Source organism: Dendrobates tinctorius, unplaced genomic scaffold, assembly GCF_039654945.1.
Source record: "Dendrobates tinctorius isolate UK_male_01 unplaced genomic scaffold, ASM3965494v1 ptg000003l, whole genome shotgun sequence".
Classification (NCBI taxonomy): domain Eukaryota; kingdom Metazoa; phylum Chordata; class Amphibia; order Anura; family Dendrobatidae; genus Dendrobates; species Dendrobates tinctorius.
In genome coordinates, this window is record NW_027361671.1 from 91,324,242 (window position 1) to 91,348,616 (window position 24,375).

Below are 24,375 nucleotides of genomic sequence, written 5' to 3' on the forward strand. Positions count from 1 at the left end.
CCCTCTTTAGCTTTCTGAGCTGATCATACATCAAGTCAGGAGCATCTGTGGCTGCTGAACTTGTCTCTCACTTTATGCTGAGGTCACATGACTGGTGACAATTTTAAAACACTTGCTCCCTTGTAAAAAAAAAAAAAGCCAGGGAACTGTTACCTAACAAACAAACAGCACATTCCGTTTCATCTGTATACTCACTTATCATAAATGACTTAAGCTTCTTAATCTGGCCAGGAGCGTGTGTGGGTGCATACGTGCCAGTTATCAAGTGGAGCAGCTCTCAATTTTTGGACATTGCAAATACCAGATAAAAAAAAAAAAAAAATTTATAACACATCCAATTGTGGAACATATCACTACAAAGATATATTGATTAAAATGTACTTTACTCATGGTACACTGCCTTTTAAAGTTGACTGGGCATTTAATAGATACGGTTGGTGACACTGCAGATTTAGATAAACCACAGTTCTCTTCAACGTGTAGCGCTGTGCACCGAGACCTGCACGTCAGCCCTTATTTATAGGGCAAATATTCTATGCCTGGACAACCCCTCTATACATACCGTACTTCTCACGAGCAGCAATGGACAATACAGCTAGTAGCATACTGCAACTTCTTGGACACATGCTATTAATCAATTAAAATGACTTAAAATGAAATGTACAGCAAATAAGAACTAGAAGAAGTAAACCCAATGCACTTTATGATTTCATGCAAAATAATTAAACAGGATAAACCTGCACTAAAACATACACAGATTCGTTTTGCTGAAAGTAGGAAACTTTTAGAGTGAAATAAAAATGCTTCCAGAAGGTTGCACAATTCTAACGCTGCTACAATTGGCATAAGAGATTTAACACTGGATGCATTGGAGACTGTGCCGGGTTCTTGAGCAACAAAATAAAAATTGTCCCCACTATACAATGGCAAACAATCGAACAGTTAGGTGCTGTGATTTCTAGAGTGCAATAAGGAGACAAGTTACACATTAGGAGGCCAGCTGCTCATACAGCTTTGGGACATAATCATCCCACTCGGCCTGGAAGCAACTTCCTGCAACTGGGCTTCCCAGGCCATATTTCTGGCGAAATGAAAGGACCTTGAACTTCCCCCGCTGTTCTCCAGAGCGATTGGTCAGAACTTGCTCATTACAGTTTAGGTGTTCTTTCTGTTCATAGACCAACCAGACGTAACGATGAAGGCCTAGAAATTAAGGAATATCCTTTAAAACATCAAGAAAAATATGTCAGTTATAACAGAACTATTGCCACAAACAGTGTATTCGATGCTAAGTTTTTAGCCATATTTCCAACATTTTTACACTGTGCACAGTTATTAGGCTATTTGTATTTGAGAATTTTATTTAGCAACCACAGTGCTGTCAGTCCAAAAGGTTAATAAACCTGAATATTTAAGAAAGTTGGGTTTCTTTCTGAGAATCTGTATGCAAAATAATGCAACTACATGAACAAATTTTTCCATCTCAATTTCTTACTGACAAATGTTAAAGTGAGAATAACCAAACAACTCAATGTACAAAAATACAGAACTGCGGTGACCTCAGGCCCGTGGGAAAATGCCAGTGGTTAGGTCACCGCAGTTCAAGCTCTGAGAATTTTTCACGGTGATCCGCTGTGAAGACAGTGATCTGCTGTGAAGACCATTGAGCTTGAATTGTGGTGACCTCATGACTGGCATTTTCCCACAGGCCTGAGGTCCCCACAATAGAGGCCAGCTGGGAACGCAGCCTCAGTGATTTCACTGAATTTGCACTCGCAGCATCTCATTCACCAGTAGATCTGAGTCTGGACGGTCGTATCTTGGCACCGTCCAGGTTGAAAACTAATTAACCAGCAGACATGGATTACGGCGTGGGACAGAACGCCCGACAAATTCGGCATACTGTTAATTTTAGTTTTATTACAAGAGAACGAGTGCTTCGGTGGAATAAGGCGAGGTTGTAAGTATTGTTTAACTGAGATTATTAAAGAGGACTTTATTCTGGGTGTCTTTTCTTCCAATGTGACTATGGGGTTTGTAATGGGGGCGTCAAGACGCCTCTTCATTAGTAACCTCGGGGCTTGCCGTCACCTGAAAATACAAAAAGTGGCTTCAAACCCCCACCCCCAACTATGACCCCACTTGCCACCGCTACAGGGCAAGTGGGAAGAGCCAGGCAAAGCGCCAGAATTGGATTAGATGTGCCCTTTCTGGGCAGCTGCTTTTTTTTTGTGGGGTGTCTATCAATGGCCCCATACCAGCCTAAGGCTACTTTTACACCTACTGTTTTATTGCGGGCCGATTTTGCGGCCCCAAAAGATTTCAAAATTGGCCCGCAAAAAATTCCACGGTGCGCCGTATGGCCATGATGAAATAAACAAAACAAAAAAAACCTTGCTTGATCTTTTTCACGGCGTACGGACACGGCCCCCAGTGACAATCAATGGGGCAGCAAAAACACGTTTGTTTTTGCGGTGCACCGTGACTTGCGGTTTTGCAGAACGCCATTTTTTTTTCCCCAAAACTATTTCCATAGTATTGGAAAAATGAAAAACTGATCCGCAAGCTTTTTTGCAGTCAGTTATTGCGGCAGACTGTAAAAATTGCGCCGATACAGGCCGCAAAAAAAAATGGTAAGTGTAAGAGTAGCCTAAGAATACCAGACCCCAGCTGTGAGCTTTAGTAAGGCTGGTTAACAAAAGTTAAGGGGACCCCATGCTGTTTTTATTATTGAAATAATTAAACAGCATGGGGACCCCTCTATTCTTGATAACCAACCTTGCTGAAGCTGACAGCTGAGGTTTGCAGCTCCCAGCTGTGAGTTTTGCCAGGCTGGTTATAGGAAATAGGGGGAACCCACTCCAGCTTTTCATTCATTTAGTTATATCGCAGGCAGCGGGTGAGGAATACCCCCCATCATCCGCTCCTGCTGTCAGTGTTCTTAGCAGGTGCAGGTGTTGGATGATGGGAGTAATTGTCCCAAAAACCCTCACCTGCTGTCATCGTTCTGACTTTAATATAACTCACTCCCCTCTCGTGCTCATCGCCGGCAGAAGATAATGATGAGTCTTCAGCACCTGCCACCGGGGAACAGCGCTTACTGTAGCGCTTCTTCCCTGGTGCCGATACGAGTCACACGGATGACAGTGTGTTCTCAGTGTGTGGGACGTTTTGCAGCCCATGCTGACTAAAAACTGGACAAATCGGTGCGTTTTGCCCACGGACACACAGTCCGTGGAAACACACTGACACGTGCACAGACCCAGTGACTTGAATGGGTCTAACAAAAACTTTATTCCAGTTCACCCAGTTGCTCTATGCTCATCCACCTGGGGCTCAGACACCGGCCTCACATCAAGGATAATAGAAAAAAAATAAATGGAGTCAGGCTCAACAGGACTGGATTTTTTTTTTATTTTTCAAAAGAAAATTTAGTACGTACAAATCAAAATTTTCATGGTCGACGGGTTGACTGCACTAAGCAGTCTTACTCATGAATAAAACTGCTTAGTACAGTCAAAACACGTCGACTGGGTCATGTCGACAATGAAGATTCTTTTGTACGCACTATATTTTCTTTTGAAAAAGAAAAGAAAAATCCAGTCCTGTTGAGTCGGACTTCAATTTTTTTCTATTTGAACGGGTCAACATGTATCAGTGTCTCCGGTATGTGAAAACTCACCACACGTACCGGAGACATAGATGTGTGAAAGAGGCCTTAAGTTAAAGGCCATCTGGATGAGCGCACGTGTTGGAGTCAGATGCTCCCGATTCATTAAGAGGTGCACACCTTTTAATGAATGAGGAGTGTTTGACAAGTGGCACATGCTTCACCACAAATCTCACTTCAGCCATTGAAAGGAGAAAGACTTCACAAAAATGGGTATTAGGACTACCGGTAATTATGTTTCCTGGAGTCCATTCTGAGCAGCACCATGGAGGTGGCCATTCTCATGCTTACAGGGACAGCAAACACACGAGAGGTTAAAAGGCCCCTCCCACCTACCTCCCTCAGTAATTTTTCCAAGTACCACAGCAGGATTGACGCAACTCAAATTTATTTAAATTCCCATACAATGTTAAGACACAATAGGAACTTTATTGGGAGGGAACTAACAGTGCCGTCAGGATGGATTCCTGGAAACAATTACCGGTTGGTCCAATACCCATTTTCAAGGATGTCCCTCCTGACAGCACCATGAAGAATACCAAAGTACGTACTTGGGGTGGGACCACTGCCTGGAGAGCTTTCCTTCCAAAAGCATTCTGTTGACCTGACAACACATCCAATTTAGTGTTTGAACACTTCTTGTAATCTGGTCCAGGTTGCAACAGTACAAATCTGCTCGACTGATGCCCCTGCCCTCTATGCCCAGGAGGTGGACACTGCTCTAGTCAAGAGGGATTTTAGGTTCTCTGGAGGAGAAATCCCTTCTGAACTGTATGCTATATTGCCGAAATGATCCACCTCGCTATAGTGGGCTTGGACGCTTTTTGCACCACCCCGTACTGGATAAACATTAGAATCCTGTGTCCAACTTCAAGTGGCCTCTAAGTGCCCAATAACCGCCTACCTTATGTCCAAGGCATAGAAGAGAGGCTCCTTTTGGTTTGTAGAATGTTCACAAAAAGAGATTATTTCCTTGTTTATGTTCTGGGTAGACACTACATTGGGCAGAAAGACCTGATCTAGTTTAAGGGCTGTCTGGTCGTCCAGAATCTGGAGATACAGAGCTTGGATGGACAGGGCTTGAATCCCCCCCCAATCTTTTAGCAGCAGTGATGGCTACTAAAAATGCCATTTTAACCCCTTCACTACCAAGGGTGGTTTGCACATTAACTCCCGGGCCAATTTTTACAATTCTGACCACTGTCCCTTTATGAGGTCATAACTCTGAAACGCTTCCATGGATCCCGGTGATTCTGACATTGTTTTCTTGTGACATATTGTACTTCATGTTAGTGGTAAAATTTCATTCAGATAACTTGCGTTTATTTGTGAAAAAAAATGAAATTTGGCGAAAATTTTGAAAATTTCGCAATTTTCCAACTTTGAATTTTTATGCCCTTAAATCACAGCGATACAGTACACAAAAAACTTAATAACTAACATTTCCCACATGTTTACTTTACATCAGCACAATTTTGGAACCAAAATTTTTTTTGGTTAGGAAGTTATAAGGGTTAAAAATTGACCAGCGATTTCTCATTTTTGCAACACCATTTTATTTTTAGGGACCACATCACATTTGAAGCCACTTTGAGGGGTCTATATGATAGAAAATACCCAAAAGAGACACCATTCTAAAAACTGCACCCCTTAAGGTGCTTAAAACCACATTCAAGAAGTTTATTAACCCTTTAGGTGCGTCACAGGAATTTTTTGAATATTTAAAAAAAAAAAAATGAACATTTAACTTTTTTTCACAAAAAAAATACTTCAGGTTCAAGGGTAACAGGAGAAATTGGACTGCAAAAGTTATTGTGCAATTTGTCCTGAGTACGCTGATACCTGATATGTGGGAGGGGAGGAACCACTGTTTCGGCGCATGGCAGACCTCAGTAGGGAAGGAGCGCAGTTTGACTTTTTCAATGCAAAATTGGCTGGAATTCAGATCGGACGCCATGTCGCGTTTGGAGAGCCCCTGATGTACCTAAACAGTGGAAACCCCCCCCCCCCCCCCCAAGTGACCCCATTTTGGAAACTAGACCCCCCAAGATGTGGTGAGAACTTTGAACCCACAAGGGCTTCACAGAAGTTTATAACGTACAGCGGTACAATTAAAAAAAAAATCATTTTTGCCACAAAAATGATCTTTTCACCCTCAATTCTTATTTTTCCAAGAGTAACAGGACCCTAAGAGACATTGTGCAATTTATCCTGAGTGCGCTGATACCCCACATGTGGGGGTAAACCACTATTTGGGCACATGGCAGAGCTCGGAAGGGAAGCAGCACCATTTGACGTTTTTGGCTGGAATGGAGATCGGACACCATGTCGCGTTTGGAGAGCCCCTGATGTACCAAAACAGTAGAAACCCCCCACAAATGACACCATTTTGGAAACTAGACCCCCTGAGGAACTTATCTAGATGTGTGGTGAGCACTTTGAACCCCCAAGGGCTTCACAGAAGTTTATAATGCCCAGGCATGAAAATAAAAAAATCGTATTTTTTCCACAAACATGATCAATTAGTCTCCAATTTTTTTTTATTTTCCCAAGGGTAACAGGACAAATTGGACAACAACTTTTGGGGTCCAATTTCTCCTGAGTACACCGATAGCTTATATGTGGGAGAAAACTACTGTATGGGCACACGTCGGGGCTCGGAAGGGAAGTAGTGACGTTTTGGAATGCAGACTTTGATGGAATGGTCTGCGGGTGTCATGTTGCTTTTGGAGAGCCCCTGATGTACCTAAACAGTGGAAACCCCCCACAAGTGACCCCATTTTGGAAACTAGACCCCCTAAGGAACTTATCTAGATGTGTGGTGAGCACTTTGAACCCCCAATTTTTTATTTTCCTAAGGGTAACAGGAGAAATTGGACCCCAAAAGTTGTTTTGTAATTTGTCCTGAGTAGGCCGATACCCTACATGTGGGGGTAAAACACTGTTTGGGCACATGGCAGAGCTTGGAAGGGAAGCAGCACCATTTGACTTTCAACGCAGAATTGGCTGGAATTGAGATCAGATGCCATGTTGCCTTTGGAGAGCACCTGATGTGCCCAAACAGTGGAACCCCCCAATTATAACTTCAACCCTAACCCCAACACACCCCTAACCCTAGCCCTAACGGGAAAATAGAAATAAATACATTTTTTTAGTTTTATTATTTTTCCCTAACTAAGGGGGTGATAACGGGGGGTTTGATTTACTATTTATGGCGGTTATTATGTTTGGCAGCTGTCACACGCTAAAAGCCGCTTTTTATTGTAAAAATGTTTTTGCATCACCACATATTGTGAGCTATAATTTTTCCGTATTTTGACCCACCGAGTCATGTGAGGTCTTATTTTTTGCGGGACGAGTTGACGTTTTTATTGGTACCATTTTCGGGCATGTGACATTTTTTAAATCGCTTTTCATTCCGATTTTTGGGACGCAGAATGAACAAAAACCAGCGTTTCATGAATTTCTTTTGGGGGGTGCGTTTACACCGTTCCGCGTGCGGTAAAATTGATAAAGCGGTTTTATTCTTCGGGTTGGTACGGTTACAGCAATACCTCATTTAGGTCGTTTTTTAATGTTTTGTCGGTTTTTTGCAATGAAAACAATTTTATATAAAAAATTATTAATTTTGTATCGCTTTATTCTGCGAGCTATAACTTTTTTTATCTTTTTGCGGATGATGCTGTATGGCAGCTCGTTTTTTGCGGGACAAGATGACGTTTTCAGCGGTACCATGGATATTTATATGCGTCTTTTTGATCGCGCATTATTGCACTTTTTGTTCGGTGGTATGATAAATCATTTTTTGCTTCGTCTTTTATTTTTATTTTTTAAGGGGTTCGCTAAAGGGGTTAACTAATGGGACAGATTTATAGGGCGGGTCGATACGGACGCGGCGATACCAAATATGTGTACTTTTGTTTTTTTTATTTTGATAAAAATCGATTTATTGGGGAATTTTTTTTTTACTAATTTATTTAGCGATTTTTTTTTTAAATTTACTTTTTTTTTTTATTTTTACTTTATTACCTTGTCCCAGGTGGGACATCACTGTCCTGTGACAGATCGCTGATCAGCAACCTGTCACAGGCAGTTCTGCAGACTTCCTCATGCCTGCGCTTTGCAGGCAGTGAGGAAGTCAGCTCCCTACAGGCCCCCGTCGCCATCTTGGATCCGGGGGCCTGTAGGGAAAGAGACCCCCACAGCAGCGCTGCACATTGCGCTGCTGTGGGGGGGCTCAGGGAAGCATGAGGGCGCCGCTGATCGCTGGGACGTAATATTCTGTCCATGGTAATTAGGTCCAGGGTCACATGGACGGAATATTACGTCCATTGTAGGTAAGGGGTTAAAAGGCAAGTCTTGATATGTTTGTGTTCTACGGGCACGTAAGGAGTTTTACAAAGGGCATTAAGAACTAGGTTTAAGTCCTTATATTAGGTCTTAGCCTCTATTGCTTTAATAAACCTAGTCACCCATGGGTGAGATGCCAAGGGATGATCGAAAAAAAACGCTCAGACTATATCTGGACTTTAAGCGTGCTCGGTCTAAGACCATTATTATACCTTGCCTATAGAAATCCAAAATTTTGGCGATATCTAGCAGGGCAATGTCTATATTGGAACTGCCACATTCCAAACAGCAGGGCTGTAGAGTCGGTAAGCAAAACCTGCGACTCCGACTCCTCAATTTCCCTTACACCGACTCCGACTCCCACACATATTGCTTATATTTAAGTGAAAAATTTATTGTAGTACAATGTGAACCTCAGACATTTAATCATTTTTATGATCCAATAATCAAGATATTTAGATAGAACAGAATATATATTGGTGTACTACCCGGTTTTCATTCTTTTTGGTACAGATACGATATGGATAGACAGATATGGATAAATGGATAGAGCAGATTTCTAATCTGCTTTTGCTATTGAAAACATTATCTATGAGCTCAAAAACCTTTCAGGTGATGCAGTTTTTTAAAAAGATCAGCTTTTGCAGCTGAAAAACGTATCCTCAAAAAACACAGGAAAAACACTGTGTGTGAATGTAGCCTTAGATCAGGAATATAACAGCCATTTATAGGACATTTCATAACTTTCCCAAACTCCTATGAAAAAATATTCAGCACATCCTGCATTGAATTACTGTACCCAATTTATTATATATTTTAGGAGTCGGTCCATTTTATACCGACTCCACCAAAATGAGCTCCGACTCCGACTCCACAGCCCTGCCAAACAGAATCTCTTACAAAATCTTTTTATAGATTGCCGAGGTGACTGGCTTCCTACTCACCTGGATGGTGGTTATAACTTGGTCACACAGACCCCAGGTTAAGATGTTCCTTTCAGGATCCAAGCCGACAGTGAGTCTTTTCAGATCGTGGTGGAAGACTGCACCTTGATATTAGGTCTCTCCTCAGGGAAAGTAAAACTGGTTCCTGCAGGGCCATGGTCTTTAGCAGAGGAAACCAACTTCTTTTTGGCCAGAATGGAGCGATTAGAAGTACCTTCGCCCGATTCTCCTGACTCTTCTTGAGCACACTCGGAATGAGCACTATTGGGGAAAGGCATGTGACAGCATCCTGTTCCCCCTCTGATTCAATGAGTTGATCCCTTCTGGATTGCCTCTTGGATTGAGTGTAAAACCTGACGACCATTGAATTTTTCCTTGTTGCAAATTGCTGGAATACCTCCCTGTTTAACTCCCACTCTGTAGGCCAGACCTTCCATCTGCTTAAATAGTCTGCTACCTTATTTTGGGATCCCTCCAGATGAACTGCTGAGACCAATAGGACTCTTCTTTCTGGCCAAGTGAATTTCTTTGATGATAAATGTTGAAGTGCACAGTGCTTTGTGCCTCCTTGGTGGTGGAATGTGTTTGTGAGGTCTTTCCAACAATGGTCGATTCTGTTTTGGGGCTTCATAAACAGCATAGAGCTCTCTGTAGTTTGAGGACTGGGACCGGATATGCAAAGGTCAACTACCCTGAAGTATCTTCCCTTCCAGATGTGCTCCACACATCCTTCCTTGCTGGTGTCCATGCTAAGTACTATGCAAGGAGAAGCTATCCACATGATGTCCAACCTAAGGTTTTCAGGAATATTTCACCAGAGCAGCGATTTCCTTACAACAAGGGATAAGCACATTCCTTTGTTGAGAATTATCTGGCATCTGTCCCAGGACAAAACCATGGAGTGGAATTGGACCCACCAGACGCATGGAATGCATGAAGTTTGACATCCTGAGGGAACTGTGGCTCCCCAGGAAAAGCTGGACTGTCTTTCAAGGTTTTTTGTTTTTCCTCTCATGGGAAGGATGCCCTCAGCCTGGAATCTAGCAGGATCCCCAAGAAAACAGTTTTGGTCCCTGGTACTAAGTCTGACTTCTTCAAATTCAGGATCCAACCCAGACACTCTAACGTTGATATAGTCTTCTCTCCTTGTGGGCCAGAAGTTCTTCCATCGAGTTGGCTACCAGCAGAAGTCGTCCAGATAAGGGATAATTATACCCATCTTCCTTAAATAGGCCACGATCTCTGCCACCAGTTTAGTAAAAATCTCGGGAGCTGAGGCCGGACCAAACAGAAGGCACTGGAATTGCAAGTGGCAGTTCTGATTTTGAATTTTTACTGTGAACCTTAGGAATTTCTGAGAGAAGGTACGTACAGGCAAATGATATGCCCTCTTTAGATCTAGTGTGCACATAACTGCATCCTTGTTTATTAGAGGAATTGTTTATCTTCTAGTTTCCATCCTGAATCTCTTGTACTATACCCAGAAATTTAACAGTTTTAGGTTTATTATGGTGTGGGATTCACCTGAGGGTTTCCTGATGGTGAAAAGGCTTGAATAGTGGCCCTGTCCTTCTGACAGAGGAACTGGTATTATCAAACCTGTATCCACCAGCTCTCCTATGTCTGACCACACAAGAGAAATGGCAGCCAGTGGGTGAGGAGTTATCAATAGGAATGAGCGAATAAATTCAGATAAGTACTTATCCGAATCGCTATAGAGCTTACCGAATAGCTGCATCAGGAATCCGGATACATGGAGCGTTCCCGATAATCATTTGTTCGGCACAGCAGCTGCTTAGGTCACGGCTGTGTGACAGTCAACACATGCATGGACAGCCTAACAAACATGCACTCCATGCATGTGTTCTGTCACACAGCCACGACAAGCAGCTGCAGCGCCGAACAGCTGATTATCAGGAGCGCTCCAGTTATCCGGGTTCCCGATGCAGCTATTCGGCAAGTGCTATAGCTATTTGGATAAGAACTTATCCAAACTTATTCACTCATCCCTAGCTATGAACCTTTTGGGAGGAGGCCCTGAAGACTATTGTGTACCCTTCTGCAATGGTTCTCAGTGTCTATTGGTCCTGGGTAATGTGTCCATCAATTCTCCATCTGCCTAAGCCCCCCCCCCCCCATCTGAATGGCATCATTGTCTCCTTGGGCCTGGGCCAAAAAGGGAGCCTTTACCCCTTCCCCTTTTGGAGTAACTACACCTACTCTACTTTTTATCAGACACCTTTTCCAGAATTTTGTCCAAGGTTGGCCCCAACACTCTAAGCCCTGAGAACGGAATATAGTAGAGCTTATTGTTAGAGGAGTTATCCCCTGACCAAAAGTCTTCATCTAAATGGCTATGTGGGCCAATTTAAATCAGGAGCTGTTGCTAGCAGAGAACCCGACCGATTCTGTGAAAGCATCCATCATGAACCCCATGGCCAATTTCATTAAAGGGAGGGAAGGTGGGATTTCCTCCCCTATGCGTTTTGTTGCTAAAATGCTCCTCCAGTTGCCTGATCCAAAAGAACAAGTATCTAGCAACTGAGGTGGTGGCTATGTTGGGTTTTATTATTGCCGCTGAAGCTTCCCAGGCCCTCTTCAGAAGGTTGTCCGCCTTTCTATAAATCGGCTCTAAGGTGCGAAGTTTCTTCAAATGGTATAGAAGTCTGTTGTGAACTCATTTTCTGGTTTACCTCTGGCTTCTGGTGAGGGTGGTGGAGCTGGCTGTGTTGACAGAGGAGTCGTGAGTTCTCCATCCGGGCTCCCTCTAGTGGTGACAGTAGGTAATGAAGCTGATCTAAATGGCAGAGACCTGCCACCTGAGGAGGAGGACTTAGTGGACATCAGGAGTCTCTGACTGGATTTAAGACAGCCGATTCCCCAATTTTGTGCTGGTGATTTTTTCCTGCCCTGAGGTTCTGGTTTCCAGTTCTGTTCCTGTCTTCTCAAGCCAAGTGTGCTCCGCTATTTTTTCACATGAGATTTGGTCTGGTTCACTCAGTTTTTGTGGTCAGCCAACCCCTGCTGGGACTGTGCTGAATTTCCATTCTTATGTCTCTGTTTATGCCAGTTTGCTTTTTGGCCCTGATCAGATTGGTATATTCTGAAGACAGAGCAAAAAGAGACCAGAGTGCTGATATAGGGAATTGAAGTCTAGCGACTTCAGGATTTTTGTTATCAGAATGTGTTGGACATTTTTTGGCAGGGTTTTGTGCGTGATTGCAGACAGCATCTTTCCTTTGCTGTCCTTTCTAGTTAGTTTGGGCCCCATCGTTTGCTCAGCCTATTTTTCTATCTGTGTTTGTGTTTTCATCTTGTCTCACCGACAATACATGTTTGGGGGCAGTCTATTGCTTTGGGGTCTGCTCTGGGGCAGTTTAGATTTCCCCTTTTCTTGCTTGAGGCTCATTTAGTTCTCCGGCTGTGACGAGGCGTCTAGGATCATCTTAGGTACGCTCCACGGCTACTGCTAGTTGTCTGGATAGGATCAGGGGTCTGCAATCCGCTTAGTTACCAACCTCTCTGGTTTTCTGTGGCTTAGCTTGTTTTTCCTCCTCGGTGACTCATAACAGAAGTCTTTTTAGCCACAGGATCAATCTTGGGGATTTCTTCCCACGCTTTAATATTTTCAGGTTCAAAGGGCAACAGAATCCTGGAGTCCCAGGATATGACCAGACATTTCACCGCATCCTCCCATTCCTCCAGGATCAGAGCCCAGATAACACTCTTTACTGGGAATACCCACAGTTTTTGCGATCTGACACCCCCAAATATCTCATCCTAAACTGACTGCGGTTTTGGGGCTTCCTCCACCTGCATTGTGCTTTTGACTGCCTGGATGAGCCAAAAAGATATCTTTTGCCCCTGTCCGGATTCTTTGAAACTACCTCACCTTGTTCATCTTGGTCCGATCCAATGAACTGGAGCTCTTCCGCTGAGCTCAACTCCATCTCCCATCTTGGTCTTTTAGCACATGGACCTGGGTTGGTTGTTGTGAGTTCTCCTTCCAGACTCCCTCTGGTGGTAACAGGAGGTAGTGAGGCTGATTTGATCAGTGGAGATCTGCCACCTGAGAGAGGATGACGATTGGATCTCAGGAGTCTCAGATTGGATTTAAGACAGCCGACGCCCTATTCAGTTGCTGGTGATTCCTTCTAGCTTGTCAGCTCTTGGTTTTCAGCTCTGTTCCAGTCATCTAAAGCTGAGTTTTTCTGCTAATGTTCAAACTTAATTTTGTTGGTCTATTCAGTTTTTTGTGTGGTCAGCCAGCCCCGGCTGGGGACTGTGCTGAATTTCCACTCTTATTTATCAGTATTTTGCCAATTTGCTTTTTGTCCCTTACTAGTTTGGTCTCTTTTTGCTCTGTCTCAGAATATTTCAGAGTGCTGATATAGTGGGAGAAGTCTAGTGACTTCAGGGTTAATTTTGCTATCAGAAGTGTTGGACATTATTTTTGTAGGGTTTTTGCAGGTTCCAGACAGTGTCTTTCCTTTCTAGTTAGATTGGGCCCCATCGTTTGCTCAGCCTATTTTCCGGCCTGTGTTTGTGCCTTCATCTTGTTTCACCGTCAATACATGTGTGGGGGCCATCTATTCTTTTGGGGTCTGCTCTGGGGCAGTTTTCCCCTTTTCATGCTTCAGGCTTATTTAGTCCTCTGGCTGTGACAAAGCGTCTAGGAAAATCGTAGGTACGCTCCATGGCTGCTGCTAGTTGTGTGGTAGGATCAGGGATCTGCAATCTGCATAGTTACCAACCTCTGGTTTTCTGTGACTAAGGCCTGTTTCACACTTCCGTTTTTTCAAATCCGTCAAAATCCGTTGTTTTCCGTAAAAAACGGATCCGCCATTTTTTGCAGGATCCTTTTTTTTGTCCCATAGACTTCCATTACGGTTACCGCGGATCCGTCAAAAAAAACGGATCCGTTTTTAAAAAAACGGATCCGTTTTTAAAAAAACGGATCCGTTTGCATCAGTTTCCGTCAAAAAAACGGAAACGGATCCGTTTGGCGGACACAAAAACGGAAGTGTGAAACAGGCCTTAGCTTGTTTTGCTTTTTTCTCCTCGGTGACCCATTCATAACAGTTGGTGGTCTGTGGCGGGGCGAAGTTAAGAAAGGTCTGGACCGCCTCTCGTATCATGGATCTCATCTCCGAAAGGAAAGACAGCTGTTTCTAACAATTTTAGTCGTGCAGCCCTAACAAAGTAGCTTACCATAAAGTAATTTCAATTTACAAACAAGGCATCTTTTGGACTTCATAATGGCTTGGCAAGACCTCTTAGGGGTAGGGAGTGCAGTGGCAGGGGTTCCCTTATTCTGATTAGTACAGAAATAAGGGGAGACATACCCTGGAAGAGGCCGCGAACCGCCAATCAGCGTCGAAGCACTCCATCGGAGGGAAGTGGCTCAACCCAGAAGCTCATCCACTCGACTGGTCTCTGTGGCAGAGGGACCCTCCTCCGGGCAATGTCGGCCGAGGGCCTCGACAGGGGAAGGAGAAGCTGGGCCGCCTGATCCGTTAAGTTCTGTGCTCCACTCTTCTCTTGAGTGTCTGTCCATGCAGGGACAGGAAAAACACTGAGGGAGGTGGGCGGGAGGGGCCTTTTTACCTCTCGTGCGTTTCCTGTCCCTGTAAGAATGACGACCTCCATGGTGCTGTCAGGAGGGACGTCCTGGAAAAATAGGGGCTGCACCTATTTAGTATTAAATTAATGCACAAATATGTTATGTGGCCAATATACTAACATACAATGTATCAGCACATTGCATCTAACGTATACATAAACTCCATTATTGCAGTAAGTGTTAAAGTGGTGTGTATATTTGTTTTACACACACTTTCCTGGAGTGACTGAATGCACGTTAATAGTGCAGACAATGACCGCAGCAGTGACACCAACACACTCAGACTAGCACTAGCAGGGTTACCTGGGCTGCAGTGGACAGGGATTTATCAGGTCAGGCTTTTTTGTTTAGCACATTTCCTGCCGCAGGTGACATTATACTCTTAAACAAGCCATGAGCGACATATGTAAGATGTGCTTTACTTCTCACCTCCACATTATTCAGATTAGGACAGCAGTGGCAAATGTTGTGCTTAAAAAGAGGTAGCCATCAACAGACTTCATATAACACCTCGTATTACCAGCTCCGTCCCAATAAAACACTCAGTCACATTACAGTGATGGCCGCCATGGTCCTGCTCCACACAGAGTAGAGCTTGGCTACAGTTACCTTTCAATAGACCTTTCCGGGGCAATACGGGTACACTCACCAGTTCCTTTAGGTGGACCTGCACCAATGTAGTCAGACAGGACACAGCCACTGTTGATGTCATTTCCTTTCATATTTATAAGGAGGAAGTGATGCCATTCCCTAAAACACAGGAGAATTGAACAGTCCATCACTTCATCTGTGCAGTGCAATGAACCATGGCCCCAGGTGCAAAGTAAAAGAAAGAGGAAAAAAAAAAAAAAAAATTGTGGCTTCCTGTAAGGACATTGACCAAACCTGAATTTGGGAGTTTTCCGGCTCGGTGCATCAGGGTCTGTAAGCACAAGAGTATACAGCTTGGTGCTATCCATTCCCTCCCAGGAAATGCTGGTTGGACGGTTCTGGACCTATTTCGCCAGGGTTGAGAAAAAAAAAAAAAAAAAAAAAAAAATCATCTTGTTACAACACTGACTCGTTGGCATATAGACAATGGAGACTCTGCTACTGCATAGAAATAACCAAAGGTTAAAGTGCCAGAGACCTTGAGAACTGGTTGCCTTATAGACATTTAACTCCTTTATTTAATACAACATGATTAATGTGAATACTGGCAGAAAGGGAGCATGTACCGTAATTCTTACATGTTTTTTTTCCTCGTAATTTAGAGATCTAAAAAAAAAAAAAAAAAAAAATTGTGTGCACATGTTGCGGACTGTAAGCGTTTTTGCTGCGATTTTCCACTGCGAAGACGCTTACAAAACGCAAACCATTAAATTCAATGGCATTCCGCATTGCTGTGCTAATGTTGCGTATTTGCATAGCGGAAAAATACGCAGCATGTTCATTCTTTGAGTGGAATCGTGGCGATTCCACTCACCTAGGAATGTATTGAAATGCTCACTTTCCGCATGGGGCTATTATGCCCACTATGTGTGAAGTGAGCGCTTAATGTGCAGATGGTACCCAGGGTCTGGAGGAGAGGAGACTCTCCTCCATGCCCTGGGTACCATATACCTGAAGAAAAAAAGAAAAAAAAAAATTTTATATATATAAAACCAGGATATACTTACCCTCTGATGGCCCCCGGAGCCTTCCCGCCTGTCCGCCACGCTTCCGGTCCCAGGGATGCATTGCGCAAATCACCCCAGATGACATCACGGTCACGTGACCGCTACCTCATCTGAGGTCATTCTCGCAATAAATCCCTGGGAATGGAGCTTGCCGGGAGCGTCGCTGAGGGCCGGGCGCTGACAGAGGGTAAGTATATCTCGATTTTTTTACATTCTCTCTTTTACTATTGATGCTGCATAGGCAGCATCAATTGTAAAAAGGTGGTCACACTTGTCAAGCACTATGCTAGACAAGTGTGACCAACCTGTCAATCACCTTTCCAAGCGATGAGTCAAACAGCTTGGAAAACGCAAGCATTCTGTAAGCCAAAAACACGGCAGGGAGTTGTGGAATGCTGCGGACGCACTGATGAGGGGCAACACCTCGAAACAGTCGTCTGTGGATGGATACCTGGCCTTGGTATTTCCCTTGTCATATCTGTAAACTCCTAAAGAGCTGGATATTGACTTAAAGGGCCACATGATATGGTGGTAATGGTGGTTTCCGAAAGGAGCCACCCCTTGGCTGGGTCCTTCCCTGGAGGAAGATCTGGCTAGTCCCGTGTTTGAGACTCTTAAAATGAGGCTCCACGGACTTTATTTGCATATTCGTATTTCCCAGGGAGCATTGCACCTAGGATTTCACTGATTGAGCGCCTTCTTGTTTGTTTCCCCCGACTTGACATGTTCATGATATGTCAATAAATCAGTGAAACTTCGATCTCGATGAGTGCGACCTTTTCTCTTTGCATGGATTCCCAGGATTGACCGTTTCCAGGTCTGGCACCCGAGATTCCCAGCTGCTGGGCTTCTGTATGCCGCACATCATTTGAAGTCACACGGTAACAGCGGTGCCGTCCGCTTTTTATCTTGAGTTTTGGGTTTTGATAGTCTAGCCACCACAACAGAGCTGATTTCACATGACCTGGAAGTGGGATTCTCTTGTTCAGTGTATTCTGATGAATTTTCGCATACCAGAGTAAGTGGGAGTGTAGGACACGAGTATGGGCTTGGGCCCAAAAGACAGTCTGGATACACACAGTAAGAGATCCTAGAACGCACATCGAATCTCTTAAGGCTGGAGACCTCCGGTCTCTGAACCTCGAGATCTTCTGGACAAGGTCGAGCCGACGATCCCTGGGTAAGAAGGACGTCCTTCTCAGAGTCCAAAAGAACTAAGAATTTCTTCCTTGTGGAAGGATGGAGATCCGACTTCAATTTCTGGATCCAGCCTATGGATTTCAGGAATTCCAGGGTTTTCGCCACATCCAGGTTCAGCTGAGGGACGGATGGCTCGACGATGAGAAAGTCGTCCAGATATGGGATAACAGACTCCGTGGCGTCGGATGAAGATCACTGCCTCCGCCATGATCTTGGTAAATACCCTTGATGCTGATGAGATCCCAAACAGCAGGACACTGAACTGGAACTGGCTGACCCTATGTCTGTTGGACACTGAATCTGGGGAACCTTCTGTGGTCCGGATGAATCGGCACATGATAATATGCGACCTTCAGATCTATTGTAGCCATCATCCAGTTCTGTCCAATTAGTGGAATTGCTGACTTGTTCGATTCCATTTTGAATCGTCTATATCTGATTACCTGGTTCAGGGGTTTCAGGTTTATGATAATCCTGTGTTCCCTGAGGGTTTTTGTTATCAAAAACAGGCGAGAATAGTGGCCTTCGCCTATCTCCTGTTGTGGCGCTGGCGAGATTACTTCTGATTGAAGCAGGCCCTGTAGGTCTGCTAGCAGGGACTCGGAGATTGCACAGCGGTAATTCTCAGGCAGTGAGGGGGAGGACTCTAACTCTAACCTAAGACCATCTCGAATGGTACAGAGAACCCATTGGTTTGTGGAGATGGATTGCCACTGGATGAGAAAGTGTGAGTCGACCCCTGACCTGAGGACATTGTTTGTCCGGGGTCTCCTGGGGGTGGGGAACCAGAATATTTTTGGCTTTGCCACCTTTGGGAGTAGCTCCATCGCACTGTTTTTCCCTTCCCCTTGAACTCCCTCTGGGAGGGCTAGTCGCGGGGGGGAGGGGGGGGTTGGGGGACGGGACAAAAAAAAAAAAAAAAATCGTATTCTAGAGTTTTTTTTGCTCTGTAAGTGAATTCTTTTTTTCCGTGGCTTTGTCTAGGATATCGTCAAGGGCTGGGCCGAACACATAGTGACCCTGAAAGGGAATAGCGCTGAGTTTAGGTTTGGAGGTAACGTCGCCTACCCATGACTTTAACCACAGTGCTCTCCTAGATGAAATTGGAAAGGACTGCAGATCTTGCCACCACCCGGACGGAGTCAGCAGAGGCATCAGTCAAAAACCCCATGCCCTTTTGGAGGAGGGGAAGTGAATCAAGTATGTCCTCACTAGAAGTACCCTGGGTTAGGTGATCTTCCAATGTGCAGAGCCACATAAACAAAGATCTGGCGACGCACATGGCAGCCACGTTTGTTTTAAGCAGTTTGGTGATTTTCTTAGTAAGCTCTCGATCTTCTGGTCCATTGGGTCTTTGAGCTGGGAAGAATCCTCAAAGGGAAAGGCCGTCTTTTTGGCTACCCCGGACACCTGCATATCTACTTTAGGGATTTCCCATAGGGAACTATCACCTTCCAGGGGAAAGTGATTTTTTTTAACCGAGGGGACACCAAGACTCTTTTCAGGGAGCCCACATTTGTTTAGAATAAGGTTTTGTACATTTTTGTGTATGGGGAACCCTTTCTGATCTTCGGGTTTTAGCCAAACATTTCAATCTGAAAGGTGTATCTCACTTTCTCCTCCTCGACCCCCATAGTGCCTCTCACCATACTAATTAACTCTCCCATATCTTTGGAAGAGAAGTAATACTTAACAGACTTGAGGGTGGAGGGGTAACCCTCATTCTCCCAAATGTTCTCTGAACCCGAGGTATGGATTTTGCCCGAGTTGGTTTCTACAGGTGCCCTCTTCCTTTTTCTTAGGAGGAAGGGGTTGATGCATGGGGCCCTGGGAAAATGTAGCCATGGAGGATTGAACCTTTAATGAGGGTCTTGATGCTATCCAGGAGGACAAGGGCTGTTCAGTACGCAACACCTCCTCCGTGCAGGGCTGGCAAAGCTTCTTCCTGTATGCAGAGGGAAGCCTGGCGGCACATATCCTACACTTGCGGCTGGGTGTCTTATCCTTCTTAAGGGCAGAGACCTTTTCTCCTTGAGAGAGAAGATATGCTAAATAACCTGTAGGTTATGGCGTCTGGATAGCAAGGGACCATCACCACTACTCATGGCAGGAGGGTGAACACTGGGCTCTCTCCTCACCTCAGAAACCAGCCACCTCAGACTGCAGAGTGGCTGGTAACCTAGACAATCAGCAGTATACTGTAAATGTAAAAATCCCCACGTTCTTGAGAACAGATGATTATTCATATAAGGTGAACTGTTATTCCGCCATCTATGAAACTGGGCGGATATCCTGGGAAAACAGACGTTAGATCCTATATCACATGAAAGCTTAGCTAGTTCTAGGCAAGTTAAAAAAAAAAAAAAATTATTACACACACACCTGACAAAAGATCAAGCCATGAATGTCTGAACCAAGGCCAAAACCGATGGCAACAAAGTCCATCTGGCTCGGTATACTAGTGATCTGCACATACATACACACTGTAGGCACAAAACCTCACCATATCAAGCAGGCCCTCTATACATATGCACATCATACTATAAAGTCAGCAGAACACACAAGATTGGAGTATATACTATGCAGCTGGCAGATAACACTATATATATATATATATATACACACTGCAGATTGGCGTATATACTATGTAGCCAAGTCTAAGAAGCATCATTGTTAGAAGCTCCCTGTCCTCCCCAACAGCTACAGGAACCTTTCCCTGCAACCAGCAAAAATGTAAAACCTGTCCATTTATAATGACCATGGACAAGATAAAGATCCCCAACTCACATCAGGACTACAAGATCCCAGGTACTTTCAGCTGCATCACATCTAATGTGGTGTACCTAATTATTTGCACTAAATGTCCAACTGGGGGTCTGTATGTAGGGGAGACCGGGCAAAAACTGAGAACAAGGATGAATTCTCATCGCCACACAATAAGAGAAAAAAGAATGGATCTACCTGTGGCCAAGCTTTTGTATCCCCGGTCATGGCATTATGGACATTAAATTACTTGTTTTAAAAGGCAATTTCAAATCTCTGAGAGACAGAAGAGTCTGGGAGTATAAACTCATGACAATCTTTGTCACACTCAGCGCAGGAATGTGTCGCATTGGATTTATGTCCTTTTACATCAATTAAGGAATTTGCTCTTTAGACCTTGTGAGGGCATCACAACAGAACCAGACCCCAGAGGACACAAACATTCAGACTCCTTATCTACAAACTGTTCTAATATTTATGGCCATAACTGTCCATCACTCTCCCATGATGAGATTTCTGCTTCATGTCACTTGTCTTATCTATTGCATTATTGCTGTGTTGTGTATAAATATGATTCTTCAGATTCTGTATTAGTCTTTGCCTGATGAAGAGACCTGAGTAGTCTCGAAAGCTTGCAATTTGTTTCCATCTTTCAGTTAGCCATTAAAAGGTATCAACCACTGAGGACTCTCAATTCTAAATATTCTTTTGCCTGTACATAGTGATTCAAGTATATTGTGCTGAGTACGGTTCATATAAAAGGGTGGTGGCCACTCTTGCACAGGGACCCACTGGAGGATTCCCCAGTGGGCCAGTCCAAGCCTGCACTGCAGACTGTAGCATATACACTATGTAGCCAGAAGTATACACACACTGCAGACTGTAGTATATACTATGTAGTCAGCAGTATATACACACTGCAGACTGTAGTATAGACTATGTATCCGGCAGTATTCACACACTGCAAACTATAGTATAGACTATGTAGCCGGCAGTATTCACACACTGCAGACTGGCGTATATACACTATGTAGCCGGCAGTATACACACGCACTATGTAGCCAGCAGTGTGTCTGTATATATATATATATATATATATATATATATACACATATACATACACACACACACACACACACACATATATATATATACACATATACACACACTGCAGTATATACTATGTAGCCAGCAGTATACACCCACTGCAGAACGACGTATATACACTATGTAGCTGGCAGGACAGACATTGTATATTGCAGTATATGCTATGTAGCCAGCACTATACTCTGAAGACTTTAGTCTATAATATGTAGCTGGCAGTATAAATACACTGCAGACTGTAGTATATACTATGTAACCGTCAGTATACACATGGCATTCTACACACTGCAGATAGTACATACAGTATGTAGCCAGGAGTATACACACTGCAGTATATACTATGTAGCCAGGAGTATACACACTGCAGTATATACTATGTAGCTAGGAGTATACACACTGCAGTATATACTATGTAGCCAGGAGTATACACACTGCAGGCTGCAGTATATACTATGTAGCCAGGAGTATACACACTGCAGGCTGCAGTATATACTATGTAGCCAGGAGTATACACACTGCAGTATATACTATGTAGCGAGGAGTATACACACTGCAGGCTGCAGTATATACTATGTAGCTAGGAGTATACACACTGCAGGCTAGCATATACTATGTAGCTAGGAGTATACACACTGCAGTATACACACTGCAGTATATACTATGTAGCGAGGAGTATACACACTGCAGGCTAGCATATACTATGTAGCGAGGAGTATACACACTGCAGGCTAGCATATACTATGTAGCTAGGAGTACACACACTGCAGTATATACTATGTAGCTAGGAGTACGCACACTGCAGGCTGCAGTATATACTATGTAGCTAGGAGTACGCACACTGCAGGCTGCAGTATATACTATATAGCTAGGTGTACGCACACTGCAGGCTGCAGTATATACTATATAGCTAGGTGTACGCACACTGCAGTATATACTATGTAGCGAGGAGTACGCACACTGCAGGCTGCAGTATATACTATGTAGCGAGGAGTACGCACACTGCAGGCTGCAGTATATACTATGTAGCTAGGTGTACGCACACTGCAGGCTGCAGTATATACTATGTAGCTAGGTGTACGCACACTGCAGGCTGCAGTATATACTATGTAGCTAGGTGTACGCACACTGCAGGCTGCAGTATATACTATGTAGCTAGGTGTACGCACACTGCAGGCTGCAGTATATACTATGTAGCTAGGTGTACGCACACTGCAGGCTGCAGTATATACTATGTAGCTAGGTGTACGCACACTGCAGGCTGCAGTATATACTATGTAGCTAGGTGTACGCACACTGCAGGCTAGCATATACTATGTAGCTAGGAGTATACATACTGCAGGCTAGCATATACTATGTAGCCAGGAGTATACACACTGCAGTATATACTATGTAGCTAGGAGTATACACACTGCAGGCTGCAGTATATACTATGTAGCGAGGAGTACGCACACTGCAGGCTGCAGTATATACACTATGTAGCTAGGAGTACACACACTGCAGTATATACTATGTATATACTATGTAGGTAGGAGTATACACACTGCAGGCTGCAGTATATACACTATGTAGCTAGGAGTATACATACTGCAGGCTAGCATATACTATGTAGCTAGGAGTATACACACTGCAGGCTAGCATATACTATGTAGCTAGGAGTATACATACTGCAGGCTGCAGTATATACTATGTAGCCAGGAGTATACACACTGCAGGCTGCAGTATATACTATGTAGCCAGGAGTATACACACTGCAGGCTGCAGTATATACTATGTAGCGAGGAGTACGCACACTGCAGGCTGCAGTATATACACTATGTAGCTAGGAGTACACACTGCAGTATATACTATGTATATACTATGTAGCTAGGAGTATACATATATGCTAGCCTGCAGTACTATGTAGCTAGGAGTATACACACTGCAGGCTAGCATATACTATGTAGCTGGCAGGACACACACACACACTACTAGTATCCACCCTGTACAGTATACGCAGCACCACGTGACTTGCAGGCAGTCTGCCAGCAGGAGTGCGGACAGCACTGATCATATGTACCCTCTGCTGCTATATAGATCGCCCACCCTAGTACTGGAAGGCGTGGTCCCAGACAGCGTGCCATCACAGTGGGAGTGGCGCCCACGCCAGGCCTACACGGTCACTACCTGGGTAGGGGTCAGCACTTGGCCCAGCTCCTCTATCACCACAGGACCGTAGCTCACAATGAGCGGGTGCGCGGGCTTTTCCTCCACCTCGTCCAGGCACACAGCCCCGCACCACTCAGACACGTCCAGAGGCATCGCGCTCTCACGCAAGTCTGCGCCACTTCTGCTGTGCTTGTACCAACTGCACGGCTCTCATAGCTCCGCCCTGACGTCAGCTTCACCCAATAGAGGAAGGGGTGGAGATTAGCACTTCTATCCTATTGGTGGAGGGGGATCACCCGTGTAAATGGGCCAATCAGCGCACAGGCTGCATAGACGGAGTGACAGCTGCAGCGCGGTGTATGGTCACTAGCGCTAGACGCTGCAGAAGACGCTCTAGTGCCTGCACTGACACCGGCATGCGGGGCAGAGACGAGACAGCTGCATGGATCCTCCCTCTTCTGCTTGTCGTCCTGACGTCCTCACATAGTGTTATGACCCTGACGTGCGGCATCAGACACTGTCCCATATGATCCCGTGTAATTGCCGTATACAGAGAGGGATCGGCAGCGCAGGACCTGTCCCCATATGACTACTATCCCCATCAGTTCCCATCTATTGTGAGAGGTTACCAGCTTCATACTCTGATGGTGGCAGCACAGTGAGGGCCCCCATGGCCCCCCATACCTCAGGTGTCACCGGCCCGTCTGTTCCTGTGTTACTTTGTGTATGGCTGTCAGTCTGTTTTGGTTGTGCTGGGTCTGTACAGCAATCATCTGTGTTCACTTCCCTTGATTAGTCCTCTACTTGCTAGCTCTTCCATCCAGTGTGATAGGAGGCGCTCATCAGGGGCCGCCTTCAGAGTGGGAGATAAGGTATGGCTATCCTCTGAGAATATTAGATTGAAGAGGCTCTCTCTTA

At 44.6% G+C, this 24,375-nt stretch overlaps 1 protein-coding gene across 1 annotated transcript; it reads right to left on the reverse strand.

Moving 5' to 3' along the window:
- Window positions 1–364: 364 nt before the first annotated feature.
- LOC141071174 (phosphatidylethanolamine-binding protein 1-like) lies at window positions 365–23,686 on the reverse strand. The gene is made up of 4 exons (XM_073559607.1): window positions 23,476–23,686; window positions 15,473–15,582; window positions 15,237–15,337; window positions 365–1,203 (listed from the first exon to the last, which is right to left on the reverse strand). Exons 1-4 carry the CDS (start codon window positions 23,608–23,610, stop codon window positions 989–991), a joined length of 561 nt encoding a protein of 186 aa, XP_073415708.1. The 5' UTR covers window positions 23,611–23,686; the 3' UTR covers window positions 365–988.
- Between the last annotated feature and the right edge of the window lie 689 nt (window positions 23,687–24,375).

Coding starts and splice junctions, on each gene's coding strand:
- LOC141071174 (XM_073559607.1), bottom strand. CDS start 23,610: ATGCCTCTGGACGTGTCTGAGTGGTGCGGGGCTGTGTGCCTGGACGAG. Junction 15,338..15,472: donor CGGAAAACTCCCAAATTCAG/GTTTGGTCAATG, acceptor CCTGTGTTTTAG/GGAATGGCATCACTTCCTCC. Junction 1,204..15,236: donor AGGTCCACCTAAAGGAACTG/GTGAGTGTACCC, acceptor CTTAATTTCTAG/GCCTTCATCGTTACGTCTGG.